This window comes from Lethenteron reissneri, chromosome 41, assembly GCF_015708825.2.
Source record: "Lethenteron reissneri isolate LAM-NWPU_2019-01 chromosome 41, ASM1570882v1, whole genome shotgun sequence".
In the NCBI taxonomy this organism is placed as follows: Eukaryota; Metazoa; Chordata; class Hyperoartia; order Petromyzontiformes; family Petromyzontidae; genus Lethenteron; species Lethenteron reissneri.
Window position 1 is genome coordinate 6,640,043 of NC_083819.1, and position 16,803 is coordinate 6,656,845.

General features: G+C 49.8%; 1 protein-coding gene across 1 annotated transcript in view; it reads right to left on the reverse strand.

Moving 5' to 3' along the window:
- Positions 1 to 7,648: 7,648 nt before the first annotated feature.
- The window catches only part of LOC133352764 (homeobox protein goosecoid-like), a 36,091-nt gene continuing 26,936 nt past the window's right edge, over positions 7,649 to 16,803 (reverse strand). The window contains exons 4-5 of the mRNA XM_061568624.1: positions 12,510 to 12,769; positions 7,649 to 10,004 (exon numbers count right to left, since the gene is read on the reverse strand). Coding sequence (XP_061424608.1) covers positions 9,648 to 10,004; positions 12,510 to 12,769 — 617 coding nt within the window. The 3' untranslated portion in view covers positions 7,649 to 9,647. The remainder of the gene's footprint in view (positions 10,005 to 12,509; positions 12,770 to 16,803) is intronic.

Consider the following 16,803-nt stretch of genomic DNA (forward strand, 5'->3'; position numbering starts at 1 on the left):
CGTGGCAAACTTTCGCGACCAATATCATCCATAATAGAGAGGGGGGGTTAGATCGCTTAAATATATAAATGTGTCGTTAAAACCCGCCACCACCCGACACATTTGTAAATGTTGTGGCTTGGCTCTCCAACACACCGGTGTTGCTGTACTAGTATACTACACTATACACTACACTATACACTACACGCTAGTGATGTACTAATATACTACACTATACACTACACTATACACTACACACTAGTGCTGTACTAGTATACTACACTATACACTACACTATACACTACACACTCGTGCTGTACTAGTATACTACACTATACACTACACTATACACTACACACTAGTGCTGTACTAGTATACTACACTATACACTACACGCTAGTGCTGTACTAGTATACTACACTATACACTACACTATACACTACACACTAGAGCTGTACTAGTATACTACACTATACACTACACACTAGTGCTGTACTAGTATACTACACTATACACTACACACTAGTGCTGTACTAGTATACTACACTATACACTACACACTAGTGCTGTACTAGTATACTACACTATACACTACACACTAGTGCTGTACTAGTATACTACACTATACACTACACTATACACTACACACTAGTGTTGTACTAGTATACTACACTATACACTACACACTAGTGCTGTACTAGTATACTACACTATACACTACACACTAGTGCTGTACTAGTATACTACACTATACACTACACTATACACTACACACTAGTGTTGTACTAGTATACTACACTATACACTACACACTAGTGCTGTACTAGTATACTACACTATACACTAGTGCTGTACTAGTGACGAATTGGCCACGTTCTGTTCACGTGACAACCATTACTAGTTGGCTGTGTTGGGTGGTGGCGGGTTTTAACGAGATATTTATACATTTACGCGACCCAAATTAAAACCGCTATGACGAACAATGTCTCTGTTTGTTCGTGGATGCGCGCGGTTACCACCGAAACTAGTTACGAAACCGACAGCCGTCTCCGATGTTCCGTTGTAGCAAAAAAAGAACCGGGTTCTCGGCGAGCGAATCGATGTACATCGAATCGTGTCATTTCTTTACAGCTGATTTCGTTCGTGCTTGGTTTGTTGACCTTCAGCCACACCTCCGATTAGCACGGTTGGCTACGTACGGTTTGAAAGAAGTTCAACGAACATACGTATACTTAATTTGGAGCTTTCGTGACTGCAGGAATTACTCTTTGGTTCTTTCGGTAAAGTGACGTATAAAGAGAAAATAATAAATTAAATACTAGCATGCGACGTTTCGATTGCAACACAAGCAATCATCATCAGGAATAAATGTAATAGTATACTAGATTTGTGTTTCTATTTCATGTATACCTGATGATGATTGCTTGTGTTGCAATCGAAACGTCGTATGCTAGTATTTAATTTATTATTTTCTCTTTATACGTGACTTTACCGAAAGAACCAAAGAGTACATATATATATACATCTATACAATAATCATCTCGACTTGTAATCGCCGCCGCCTGACAGTATTCGAGGGAGAGGACGATTCAGAGGCAAGATAAACCAGTCAACTATTTAAAACAATTTGTTTCTAACGAGGTAAGGCCCACTGAGCCATGGAGCTCGTTTTTCACAAGCGACCAGGCCACAAATGACGGCTCAACGAGGCGGCTTAGGGGCCGTCCATAAATGACGTCACGCACCTAGGGGGGGGGGGGTCAGACATTTGTGACGATGTGTGACGAGGGGGGGGGGTGTGAGAAATGTGACGTCACATCAAAATGCGCAACTTTAAATAAATATAGACACAACACGTTCTACTTAATTAAATATACTTTTTTTAATAAATGTTTTCTCCTACAACGCCACATTAAATACGCACTACAATGGCAATAGTTTAAAGCGATTTGAAGCATGTTTTTTTTTTGGGGGGGGGGGGTGGCAGAGCTTTATGACGTCATATTTGAGGGGGGGGTCTGACTTTTTGTGACGCCGTGTGACGATGTGCGGGGGGGGGGGGGTCAAAAATCGTAAAAAAATCGCGTGACGTCATTTATGGACGGCTCCTTATCACGTGGTAATAATGTACAGCAGCAGCCAAATACTGTGGACGCGTGCTTATAAATGTGGAGGGGAAAGACCTGGAAGACCTGGAGAAAAATCCACGCGACCACGGGGAGAGAGAGACATGAAAACTCCACATATCCAGGCGTCAAGGTCAGGATCGAACCCACGACTTCCTGTATACCAGGAGAAGGAGTTGACATTTCACGACCGCGGCACCCCGATGAGGAACCAAAGACCAGCGGGTAGGGCAACAATGACGCGATGTGCCGGCGCCAGCAATTGCCCAAGCTTTGCGGTCCTCTATCTATATTAAGGTGTTATCGGCCAATTCACAAGTGATAACATCTGGGAGGAAACCAGAGCACCCGGCGACAACGCGCCCCGCGTGCGATGGCAAAACTCCCTACCCCGTACAGATGGCACAGGCTGGAGTCTACGCCCACGGGAAGAAAGTTTCGCAACGTGTGTGTGGGTGTGATCCAGTCACGCGCAGCGTAGGCACCACTGCCCGGCGAGATGCGGCGGGCTAAAAAGTTCGATTCACAACCACGTGTAATTGCAGTCCGCGAGTGATATCAGATCCAGTCCTGGGCACTCCCCCCCCCCTCGGGGCATTAAGTCGCGCTGGTATCCCATGGAGATGTCCCGGAGAGGTGGACACAGTCTCCGTGCAATGACCGGAACGTTGATAATCGTTTTATTACCCTTCTATCTGGCAACAAAACTGACACCTTTTTTTTACAAGGAGTCATGTTTGCATAGACCTATGTGAGACTAGGCTCTAAGGAAAGCTGTCTCGGGTGTGGACCAATCAACTTCAAGGACAGTGGATACATTATCAGAGTTACAATATGTTTTTTGTTTGCATTATGACTGCAGGTATTGTGGTCTATGCAAACATGACTCCTTGTAAAAAAAGGTGTAATTTTGTTGCCAGATAAAAGGGTAAAAAACTAATTATCCTATTTTTTCTTTTGGCAAATGAGATTCCAATGGACCGGAGCGTTGTTGTTTTTGTGTTTTCCCCATTGACAGGACCGCATCTGCTGCTGCCGTGGTTTAGGGGGGTTGTGGGTGAGCCAGAAGCTTCGCGGAAGTTCGAAGCCACGGATATTCTGGTTGGTATCGGGGAATTTCACAGAGACTCGTGGTGCCGGAGAGGTGGAGGAGGTAAAAACGAGGCTCACAAACCCCCTCTACTGGCGGCAGCAGGCTAATGTCCCACATCACTCCGGTAGATTTCGACTCATCGTGGTCTCTGCGAGTTTCTAACGCTGGTTCAGCAACAGGCGGTCGTGGAGATGGAGCGATGATTGGGCGGGTTCGCGAGTCGGTGTCCAGGAGCGCGACAGACGGCGCTCTAGGCTGGCGTGAACACGCCTCTCGGCTGGACATTTATGAAAAAGAGCTTTATAGCATTTCGGATTCCTCCAGTATACATAAATGTTCGAATTCACGAGTGTTGATTTGCCGAACCAAGAATCATTCACGACCTTCATTCACTCTCATAGAGATACGTTAAATAGAGCTACATTCATTCTAGATTTGAAGCTTTCGTGACTGCAAGGATTCATACTCTTAGGTTTTTTCGGTAAAGTCACGTAGGTAAAAAATAATAATAAAATAAAATAATAATAAATGGAAAAAAAATCAATGAAATCACGACGTTTCGGAGGTAACACAAGCTTCCTTCATCAGGTGTAAAAAGTTTTTTGCTGTGCCTTTTTTACACCTGATGAATGAAGCTTGTGTTGTCAACGAAACGTCGTGATTTAATTGATTTATATTCATTTATTATTATTTTATTATTTTTTCCCTACGTGACTTTACCGAAAGAACCAAGAATAGTATAGAGCTACATTAGTTTACTCTCATACAGATCTATTCAAGTTAAGGTCATGTCCATTCACGTTTATAGATTTGTTGTCATTTTAACAATCGTATTTCATTGTTAAAGACACTTGTTAATGAATACGACTGAAGTTAACAATGCCACATAACAGCGACGTTCATTGTCAATGTGGTGCATTTTTTATAGCGCCCTCTCAAATAACTTGATGGGAAATGTATTGAAAGTGACAGCCATTCACCCGAAGCGGGGAACTTTAAGTGAGACGTGGTCATTCAGGACGTCGTAAGATACCGTGTCGTGTAGATCGCTCGTGTGCACGCTGGCCAATATTCCCGAAGGACCCTGCACTCATTCTCTGCAATATCGATCTTTGTGTCTCTCTTATTGTTGTTGTTGTTTGTGTTGTTGTTGTTGTTGCTAACGCTGTGGTCACGCGAGACTACGGATCTCCCGCGTAAAATAGCCGGGCAGACCGGCTAGACGGGATCGTTCGTGTCACAAATCAAATAACCTCGAACCCAAGTCGCGTCGCGGAGCAGCATGTGAAGGCCTCTCATCGTGGCTAACCGGCCTCGACAGTGCTGCTGCTCGTGCCATCAGAGCGCAATGATATCACAGCATATTTGGCATTCGCTCGATTTCCATCGTGCATACAATTAGATAGCGCCTTCACCAAGGCGCTGTGCAGTGAACTAACTATGGTACAAGATGGTTAGGAGAGAGAATGAGTGAAAATCGAGAGTGTGCGCACCACCACCATCACCACCATCACCATCACCTACACCACCACCACCACCACCTACTCCACCATAACCTACACCTACACCACCACCACCTACTCCACCTACACCTACACCACCACCTACACCACCACCACCTACTCCACCATAACCTACACCTACACCACCACCACCTACTCCACCATCACCATCACCACCACCATCACCACCACCACCTACACCACCTACTCCACCACCTACTCCACCACCACCTACACCAACTACTCCACCACCACCACATCATCATCATTACGAAGGGAGACGCGGCTCTGTTCCACAGACCGCAGTCGTGTCACAGCAGCAGCACGATGCTGCTGATGCTGATGCTGCTGATGCTGCTGCTGATGTTGCTGCTGATGCTGATGCTGCTGATGATGATGATGCTGATGCTGCTGATGCTGCTGATGATGCTGCTGCTGATGCTGATGCTGCTGATGCTGATGCTGCTGATGCTGCTGATGCTGCTGCTGATGTTGCTGCTGATGCTGATGCTGCTGATGATGATGATGCTGATGCTGCTGATGCTGCTGATGATGCTGCTGCTGATGCTGATGCTGCTGATGCTGATGCTGCTGATGCTGCTGATGCTGCTGCTGATGCTGCTGCTGATGCTGCTGATGATGCTGCTGCTGCTGATGATGCTGATGCTGCTGATGATGCTGATGCTGCTGATGATGCTGATGATGCTGATGCTGCTGATGATGCTGATGCTGCGCGATCACAAGCGGAGTAGAATCTGCGGTGTCATTTGCATTTTTCAAAGTCTCGTGGGGGGGGGATTTCTTTTTCTTCTTCTTCTTGGGCGAGGTGGCTCTGCGGAGATTGCGACCACACTCAGCGTTCGTCGTGCCGCCGTGCCGGCTTCGGTGAGGTGCTCGCCAACAAACAACGCGACGCACGGATCCGGAGTTGTGCGGTGGTCAACGCGGTGTCCTCTCTGTTCTTGAATAAACGAAATGTCAGTTGAACACGTGGCAGTACAGCGCTTTCGTGACCAATATTATCCATAATAGAGAGGGGGGTTGTTTTGGGTTAGATCGCGTAAATATAAATGCGTCGTTAGATCCGCCAACACCCGACACGGCCAATTAGTAAGGTTTGTCACGTAAACAAAACATTGTCAATTCGTTACCAGTGCAGCACACCCATGTGTTAGAGAGTATATCTACAACATTTACAATCTGGCGGAAGCTGTATGTCGCCTGATGAAGCTAGCTGTAATTGCTGGGGAAACGTCGTACTCAGATTGTAAATGTTGTGGCTTGGCTCTCTAACACACCGGTGTGCTGTACTAGTAACGAATTGGGCATGTTCTGTTTACGTGACAAATCTTACTAATTGGCTGTGTCGGGTGGTGGCGGGTTTAACGACACATTCATATTTACGCGATCTAACCCCCCCCAAAAACCTATAGTATGAATAATGTACTTGTTATCCAGGAGAGACACATTGATTCGTAGAAGCCTTTTTCACGAGGCTCCTGCCACCGCTATAGCGGGTTTCTATTTTACGAGTACGACGTTTCGCCAGTAATTACAGCGAGCATCATCAGACGACAGCCAAGGATTGTGGGGGAAATCCTCCTGTTTCGGTCTCAGACGAATCGCGCGTGTGGACGCACACGGGGGCCCATCACAGCAGGAGGGAGGCATCATCAAGCGAGCGCATTTTAATAAACACGTGAGCACAAAGAGGCGTGGAAATGCGATCCGTTCCAACATCGAAGTGTATCTGTACACAAACGAAAATATCGTCGCAATATACAACACGAACTGCATATACACACACACAGAAAACAAAGACAAAGATTCCCCACGGTATAGCCTTCAAAAGACTGTTGGGGCAAGTGCTAATAGTGTGTGCCTATGTCGGCCGCCACGGAACACGAGGACGGTGAGTGGCCAACCAACACCAAGCCCGGCCGCCTTTGTCTCCCCACCGCTGAGGTTCACTAAGCACCGCGCAAGCTACTCGCTCATTTGACGCCGAGTCGACCTAGGGGGGGGGCGGCCCGGGAGCGGTCCAGATTATTCGCTGTCACCGTTACCGGTCGTGAGCTTGTAAGCGAACTCCCCGAGTCGCCGGGTGTGCAACGCGGTGCTCGAACCACTGCGCCACCGCTCCTTCACACACACACACATATATATACATACACACACACTCACACATACGGCCATACACACGTTCACCTTGACAACGTTTTTAAATCAACGCGCGGCAGTTTTAATTGGCAGGAATCTTCGCCAGGCGGCGGTGCGCCTTGACGCATCTCCGTGCACGAGTCTTCGTCGCGTGCTCTCCAGAACGCGCCTTGACAGCGGTGCCGGAGACGACCGCATCGGGAGGGGGAAAGTGTCTCATCAACGCGCCCTTCGAGCCTCTTCCTACCCCCCGGTGGAGCGGAGGATGCGAGCCGCGACTGCGCGCGCGAGCTGAGTTCAGTACAACAGCACCTGGGATCGAACCGGGGCGGACGGAGGTGTAGGGGGCGGGCGGCGTGAGTGGCCTCGCGAACTGCGCCGAAGCCTTTGACGGCTGTCGTCAGTGGCGAGATGACGAGTCTCACAAGACGGCTGTCGTCGAAGAAGACGGGACATTGAAATGGTCGTTCGGCGTCCGTGTGTGTGTACCCTGCGGGTGTCGTCCAAACAGCCCGGCGCGTTCGTCAACAACAGTCGTGTGACCTTCAGGGGAAGAAAGACAACCGTTTGATAAGCGACGGTTCGGGCCAATGACCCTAATTCTTCATGGCCACAAACAATATAGTCGATACTAATAGGGTTTTCCCCCTTTTTTCTGCCAACAAAACTGACACCTTTTGCAAGGAATCATGCTTACATTAACCACAATACTTGCAGTCAAATGCAAACAATACTTGCAGTCAAATGCAACTGCAAGTATTGTGGTTAATGTAAGCATGATTCCTTGCAAAAGGTGTCAGTTTTGTTGCCAGAAAAAAGGAGAAACCCCTATTAGTATATTTTGGTACTGGCAAAGGAGGTCCCAAAATATAGTCGATGTCAGTACAGTGGAGAGGCAGAGTTGATGTTAAGTTTTGCAGTTGGAAGGACCACGTTTGATGTAAGTACCCCAATCGCCGCCAACCACGTGTTTGTTTTCCTTTGAAGGCCACACACGGTGTTATTGACGGACGTGTTGAGTGTTGTTGTTGTTGTTGATGTTGTTGTTGATTGTGCCCCAATGGCAACGCGGTAGTGTGGTACCATTTGTTGTGGCGCCGGCAACACGGCAGCGAGATGTTAACTACCTCGCCTGGACATGAGTTCAAACCCGACCCTGACGCCTGCTGCTGCACATTTGGAGTTTGCGTGTTCTCCCCGTGGTCGCGTGGATTTTTCTCCAGGTCCTCTGGGGGTTTTCCCTCCTTATTTAGAATAAACATCACGCGTTTAAAGTATTTGGCAACTATCAATGTCCACGTGATAAGCCACTTCGTTGAGATATCAGTTGTGGCCAGATCGCTTGTGACAGGGAGCTCCATAGCTCAAGGGGCCTTATGTAGTAAAATAAAAACGGTTTCGTTTTTAGCAATTAAGTTGCTTGGGCCGCAGCAAGAATTGAATTCTCACTTAGTAAGTTCCACTGGTTTTAGACGGGGAAAGTGGCACCGTGATGAGCAGCCACATTCACAGCGGTAGGTTTACTGAACGTGGTGTGCCGGCTGAAATGAAAGCCTTGTCGCTCGCCGTCGTCTGCAGACTCGTACGAGGATGTGCGTGGTGGGATCATCGTTGCCAGCAGCCGCGAGTCGCCACTAAGTGGCGGTGATGTGAAAGGCTCGCTGGCAGGAGGTCACGAGACAGACCCAAGTGCAATGACTGACTGAGATGGCTCCCCAACAGCGCTTCCTCGATGTGTTTTAACCGCCCGGTGCTCCGCTCGTTGTTGTGAGCGTCGTTATGAGCCACACACACACACACGTGTTCAATGAGTGCCTGGAGCGATTGAGCCCGTGAGTGGTGCGGAGTGGTGATGAACACGAGATTATACTCCGTTGCGTAACCGATAGCGCTTCATGATAATGCTGACGACGATGATGAACGTGATGATGATGCTGTTGATGCTGCGGATGATGATGATGATGACGATGATTACGATGCTAGTTGCCGTTTGCAATCTGCATTTTAAAAGCGTCTTAAAGTGATCGTTTCTCAAAATGATGACGATGGCGATTCTAGTCCTGCTGCTGTTGCTGCTGATGCTGCTGCTGATGATGATGATATTGCTGTAAATGTTGTTTCTCCTGATGCTATTGCAACCGTCACTGTTGCCGCTGATGCTTCCGCTATTAATACGGCCGCCGCTGCTGCTGCTGGAGTCGCTGCAATTGCTGCTGCTGATGATGATGCCGTCGATTAATTCTGCTGCTGCTACTGTTGCCGCTTCAGCCCCTGCTGCATCCCACGTCCCACGAGGCGTCAGTGCGCTCCGTGGCAAGGGGCAGGGGGGGCCGGGCTGACCCGCAGGCCCGGGCACCCCCCCCCCCCCGAAGGAGCCCCCCGGCACGAAGCAGCGAGAGCTGCGGGAAGAGATGACCGGGCCGCCAGGAGCAGCCACCGTTACATCAACTTGTGGTGGGGTCGGTGCCGGCACAACAGCAGCAGGCGGTGCGAGGGTGGTGGTGGTAGTTGGTGGTGGTGGTGGTGTTGGTTGTGGTGGGTGGTGGTGGGAGTTGGTATTGGTGGGGGTTGGTGGTGGTGGTGGTGGTGCAGGGTGGTGGGGGTTGGTGGTGGTGGTTGGTGGTGGGGGTTGGTGGTGGTGGTGTGGGTTGGTGGTGGTGGGGGTTGGTGGTGGTGGTGGTGGGGATTGGTGGTGGTGGTGGTTGGTGGTGGTGGTTGTTGGTGGTGGTGAGGGTTTGTGATGTTGCTGGCCGGTAGTCGAGGTCGCTTGGAGAACCCCGCAGTGTCTTAGCCGCGGCTCTGACTCAGAAGCTGTCGGTGTCGCTGTCGCTCTCTCTGACCGCGGCCGCCTTCGTCGCCGCGACCGCGTCCAGCAGCGTCGCCTCGGGGCCCTCGCCGCTCGCCCGCTGCTGCTGCTGCCGCTGCTGTTGCGGCTGCTGCTGTTGCTGCTGCTGCTGCTGTTGCTGCTGCTGCTGCCGCTGCTGTTGCGGCTGCTGCTGTTGCTGCTGCTGCTGCTGCTGTTGCTGCTGCTGCTGTTGCTGCTGCAACTGCTGCGGCGGTGGTGGCGGCGGCGGTTCTGCGGAGGACGCTGAGGACGCGCGCTTCTGTCCTCCTCCACTTGGCGCGCCGGTTCTTGAACCACACCTGCCCGCAGTCAGAATGGGAATGCATTTAAAAAAAAATAATAACAACAATAATGATCTTCTTGGTTCTTTCGGTAAAGTCACGTAGAAGGAAAATAATAAAATAATAAAAATAAAACATAATAAAATAATTCTCACGACGTTTCGGCCACAACGCAAGCAGCCGTCTTCAGGTGGAGAACAGGTCTGTTCTCCACCTGGCCGAAACGTCGTGAGAATTATTTTATGATGTTTTATTTTTATTATTTTATAATTTCCTTCTACGTGACTTTACCGAAAGAACCAATAAGATGAATCCCTGCAGTCATGAAAGCTTTAAATCGAAACAATAATGATGATAATTTACTTCAATACGACCGATATCATCCATAATAGAGGGGTGTTCCTTTTGTATTTGGGTTAGATCGCGTCAATATAAATGTGTCACCTGAAGACGGCTGCTTGTGTTGCGATCGAAACGTCGTGATCTATTATTTTTTTGATACCTACGTGACTTTACCGAAAGAACCAAAGAGTATGGATTCATGCAATCACGAAAGCTTCAAATCAAGATAAATGTGTCGTTAAACCCGCCACCATCTGACAGCCAATCTGTAAGGTTCATCGCGTAAACAGAACGTGCCAATTCGTCACTAGTACAGCACACCAATGTGTTGGAGAGCAAATCCACAACATTTACAATCTGGCGGCAGCTGACTGCCGCCTGATGATGCCGGTTGTAATTACTGGCGAAACGTCGTACTCAGATTGTCAATGTTGTGGATTTGCTCTCCAACACACCGGTGTGCTGTACTAGTGACGAATTGGCATGTTCTGTTTACGTGGCAAACCTTACTCATTGGCTGTGTCGGGTGGTGGTGGGTTTAACGACACATTCATATTCACGCGTTCTAACCCCCCCAAAAAACCTGTAGTATGACAAAGGTACTTGTTATCCAGGAGAGACGCATTGATTCGTAGCAGTCATTTTGACGAGGCTCCTGTCGCTGCTATATTGGGTTAAATTTTAAGATGTTTTCAGCCAATGAACGCTGAGTTTTTCATAATTATTATTCATACTATTTAATGTGTGGAATGAAAGCGGAACATCAGTGGGGGAGAGGGGACACCCATCACGCCCTGCGCGTGGGCAACAGCACTCCAGCCCCGTACAGAAGGCAACAGAATTGTGATTAGTCCACTTGCCGTGCCGCCTTCACCTGGCGAGCCAGGGGGGGGGGCATGTGACCTCAGCACGGCCACCCACGGTGACGGGAGTTTCACAGCATCTGCCTGTGACCCCCCCCCCCGCACACTGCTGCTGAGACGTGCATCCGAGCAGCTGACCCCCCCCGTCCCTCCTCCCCTCCGTCGTGTCCGGCCGAGATGGAAACGCATCACTCGCGCGCCGCAACTTCGCGAATCTTTTTCCCGTCGTCGTCAGCCTGTGCGTAATTGTGTGCCGTGCACCCTCCGCCACCCAGTAAGGTAACTAGCGTGGGGGCACGGGGTGCCTTGCCCCCCGCCCCCCACCTCTACCCCCCGGGTGACCAAAGCTACGAGTTTTGGCCCTCCTTGACAACCACCATACTACGGAGCGCCCCATACAGCGTTCAATGTTCGAGACCGTGAGCGTCATGCCGTGATCAGGCAAGGCGAGCCGCGATATATAACAGCCTCGGTGCGGCCGTGCGAGACAAATCAAATATTATGGTGGCCCCCAACCTGAGCTGATAACGTCGTCACTACGACGCTGCCTGCACCCGACGCAGCCTACCCATAATGTTGGCACGTGAACAACAAAACACGACGCGATGTATTAACACATTCCTGCTGCGGAGGGAGCTGGTAGGAACGTTTGGTGGCTCGGTCAATGGCCAGGGTCAACGGCGGCGTGGTGTATTCCGCAAATATGCCCGACTGTGAGGGCGGGCACAAGCCGGCGTGAGTAGGTTAAACGTTGAGTTTTATAAGGGCACCACGGGGTGACCAGCCCCTCCCCACCCAGCCACACCCCTCCCACCCCCCACCCAGCCCCACCCTCCCCACCCAGCCTCTCCCCACCCTCCCCACCCTCCCCACCCAGCCCCTCACCACCCTCCCCTCCCCACCCAGCCCCTCCTTCCCCACCCAGCCCCTCCCTGCACGACGGACACAATAATCCCCTATGGGCTAGTGCAGGGGTCGGCAACCAAATTAACAAGAAGAGCCATTTCTTTCCAATTCGGTACAAAATGCAGTATTTCAAGAGCCGCAATGTATCTGAGTACATACTGTACATACGTAGATATCGTCAAGAAGCAGCCCGTAAAGAGCCGCATGCGGCTCCGGAGCCGTAGGTTGCCGACCCCTGGGCTAGTGTAACCAGCAGCTTCCTACCAGTATTATTGATATTATTACATTTGCCGCTGCTCCTGCTCCTCCTTCAACACAGCGGAATGTCGCGGAGATTTTTGTTGTTGTAAATCCACACGCCAAAATATTTGGTGTCGCGTCGCATCGCTCGCGTCTTCAACTCGCGCCGCACCTCGACTCGCTCCTCCCGCAGGTGCACGCGCCTCGCGAGCTGCTCGCGCAGGTTCACGTCCGGGTACTGCGTCTGCTGGAAGAGCTCCTCCAGGGCGCCCAGCTGCTCGCCCGTGAAGATAGTGCGGTGGCGTCGCTTGCGCCGATGCAGCTGCCCCAGGAGGGTGAGCTCCAGGCGCGAGAGGGTCTCCACGTCCAGGTGGCACCCGGGCAGCACGGTGGAGGAGCCCACGGGGCACAGAGAACCCGCCGAGGAGAAGCCTGCGACGCAAGTTCGCAGGGGCGGGGACGGGGGGGGTGGCAAGTGACGCAATTTGACGGAGTGAATAATGTGACTCGCGGTGTTTGCATTTTTTTTTTCGAATTCCCGAACAAACAAACAAAAAACTCCGCAAAATCTCAAGAACCGCAATGCACTGCGCGGTGAGCGCGAGAGACGCTGGCGGTCCTCAATCAATAACGGGCCACGAAGCGGTTCCTTCAAGAGCCGCATGCGGCTTCCATAGCCGCAAGTGGACGTCCCCCTGCCCTCGTCGATATCCGCGGAGCCCGTGGCTCTGGGAGCGCATCGCGCCTCGGCCAGGGCGAGACATCAGCGGCGAGCGATATCAAGAGCAGGGAGCACCATGCTGAGCAGCGTGGTGGAAGTGTGGTCACACAACACCCCCCCCCCCCCCTGTGACCGACACGGCGGCACGAAGAAGCCTTCATCCAGCAGCGGAGCGGGTTGACAATGATGCAGTGCATGCTGCGTACCTGTCAACCCCTTATCAGTGCCCGACTTTATCACAGACCAATTCAGGCCTTATTGGTCACCCCGTGCCCCTTGTACATCTCAGCGGTCATCCTGCAACGTCCCATCGCAAGGGAGAAACACAAATACAGAACAAAAAATTGCCCGTGTTGAAACGGCTGTTCGCCGTATGGACCTGGAAACGCAACTTCCCTGTACAAGAATACGGGGTAAACCGTATGGGTTGATAGATATGCTGTTCATTCTAGATTTGAAGTTTTCGTAAATTAAATCGCTGATGTGGTTGTCCCACCTGATGACGGAAGCTTGTGTTGCTTCCGAAACGTCGTGATTTAATTAAGTTATTTCTATTTTTATTCTTATTTTTTTTCACCGACGTGACTCTACCGAAAGAACCAAAGATATGCTGTTGTTTATATGTTTTTTTTTATTCAAGAGGATCTTACGGGAGTCTCAAGACTTGTGTTTTTAGGAGGGTCGTTGCAAGCATTCCGACGTTTGACGACTTCAATCTCCACTCCTTCCCGTGCCTCCCCTTAACCCTTTTGTGACCCCCCCCCCCACCCCCGAAGCGGTCCCTCTGTCGCTGTTACCCAGTCCTCAATACCTCCACAGCTCGCCTCCTGCCACGCCAATCGTCCCATTGTTCTGTGGCACCGCCTTTGTAAGCTTCAGGTCAAGCGCCGTGCGTGAAGATGCTCAATGCCTAACATAAAAGTGGAACTTGAATTCGACTTAGGAAGAGTGGCAGTGGGTGGCCCTCAGTGGACTCGGCCTAGAGGAGGAGGTGGAGGAGGTGATGGGGGAGGGGGAGGTGGTGGAGGTGATGGGGGAGGAGGTGGAGGTGGAGGTGATGGGGGAGGAGGGGGTGGAGGTGATTGGGGAGGAGGGGGTGGAGGTGATGGGGGAAGGGGAGGTGATGGGGGAGGTGATGGGAGAAGAGGAGGAGGTGGAGGTGATGGGGGAGGAGGAGGTGGAGGTGATGGGGGAGGAGGAGGTGGAGGTGATGGGGGAGGAGGAGGTGGAGGTGATGGGGGACGAGGAGGTGGAGGTGATGGGGGAGGAGGAGGTGTTGATAATTTAACGCGCCGCTCTTTTCAGCGCTCCAATATTTTTGTTTTCTCTCCAAAAGTATTTTATTATCGGAACGATATCAGGCACACACCGCAGAGGATATGACATGGAGTTTGACACCAGCACAAACAGCACATTATGGATTTACGGTGCTATTGGAAACTGGTCTATACGGCATGTTTCAATAAACTGTTTCAATAAACTGTTTCAATAAACTGTTCAATAAATTGTTTCAATAAACTGTTTCATTAAACTTTGCAACCCTGGTGCCTTCCGAAGCTCCGATACCCCTAGAGCAGGGGTGAGGAATCTTTTTCTGCCAAGGGACATTTGGATATCTATAACATCATTCGCGGGCCATACAAAGTTATCAACTTAAAAATTTGCCTGATTTCGCGGGCCTAATACGGCCCGTGGGCCGGACGTTGCACACCCCTGCACTAGAGAAGAAAAGTGAGTGGGTGAAAGGGGTGGAGGAGTGCCCAAATGCCCTAATGAATGCTCTTAAGAATCAATGCCCACTGGAGGCGAGGTAGTGAAGGTGGTTATTCACGTTTGGTGGTAAGCTTCCTCCACACCCCTTAGTTTTACACTTTAGATGCTCACAGCGCTCCGATATCAACATCGCTCGTTTCACCACTGCACGTGGAAAATGCCTCACAGTGCCCCCGCTGTGAACAGAAGCGAGTCATGCACTGAACGTTTGTCAACAAAACAATAACACCGTGGCCTTAAAATAATAAAAATATATATGACAGGCGACGCTTCGGGTAATGACCCTTTTTCATAGCACGTAAATGACCACCACAGCCACACCATTACTCCTATTAACGTGCTATTAAGAAGGATCGTTGCCCGAAACGTCGCCTGTTATATATTTGTTCTCTTAAGACCCACGGTTTTCTTGACGGTTGAGTCGAGCTTGTTGCTGCTGTTCTTCATTGTACTTGTGCAGCACTGCCAACGCCGCAGCAGCATCGGAACATGAATTCGTTTTTTTTTGTACTTTCACGAAGAGCACTTTCGAACAGTCTGAATGTGCACCGCACATGTATATACTCGTATATGCATCTACATATACAGGGTGCTTCAAAAATATGTTTAACACGTCTGAGAATTTGCAACAACACCACAAGAAATGTGCCTCCGGGCTCTGGAAACCACCTGGAGAAGATTCCAAGCATGGTACCCAAATGGGTTCTCCCTTATCTCCAGTTGTAGCCAATGTTTTCATGGAATATTTGGAGACAGATGCCATCCAGGCATCCACTCTACGTCCGACACGTTTGTAATCTGGCCACATGGCCGACCAGCTCTGAACCAATTCCTCAACCACACATCAATTCCATACACCCAGCCATCAAATTCACCATAGAGGTGGAAAAGGATGGCAAATTGCCATTCTTGGATATTTAAATCGAAAAGAGACCAGGTTACTCAATGGGACACTGTCTACAGGAAAGCCACCCACACGGATGCCTATCTAAAACCTGACTACTACCACCATCCATCCCAGAAGAATTCTCTCATCAAAACTCTACACCATAGAGTTCGATGTATTTCCGACAGCCATCACCTAGCCACGTGAACTAGAACACGTACACCAAGCCCTCAAGATGAATGGATATTCAGACTACACAATCCGTAAAGCTATCACCCCAACCGTTGGGAAATAACCATCTGATGACCCAATCAAAACCATCACCTTGCCATACATAGCAGGGGTCACCAAAATATTTTTAAAATCATGAGCAAACACAAGATCCAGGTTCGATTTAACACAGTACATACAATTCGTGATCTGATCCCATCTGTGAAGGATGTGATCCCTGACATGCAATACCCCGGTGTCTACAAACTAAACTGTGTCTGCGGCAGTAGTTACATTGGGGAAACTAAGCGACATGTTTGGGACCGTGTTCGTGAACATAAGGCAGATCTGAAACACGGTAGCACCAATACCTCGGCCGTGGCTGATCATTGTTTTAATGCGGTGGGCTCGCACGAAATTGATTTCTCTAAGACGAAGGTACTATGCAAGCCCACTGGCTATCAACAAAGATTCGTTCATGAAGCCATCCATATATTTTGACACAATTTCAACCGCATATTAATGGGAGATGCTAATCTCCCATTAACATGCTAACCTCCCATTAACACGCTAATCTGCCATTAACATGCTGATCTCCCATTAACATGCTAATCTCCCATTAACATGCTGATCTCTGAGAATAGGGTTTCCCCCTTTTTTTCTGGCAACAAAACAGGTGTTAAGATGTTAAAACACCAAACTGAAACATCTTAAGACAGCTGTTTTGTTGCCAGAAAAAAAGGAGAAAACCTATTCTCATATTTTGGTACTGGCAAAGGAGGTCCCATGATGACGCTGATCTCTCTTGAACGTGCTCATTCTCAGCTGGCAGCCCTTTGATTGGTGGAAAACCAACCACCGTCGGGTTGAGCTGCC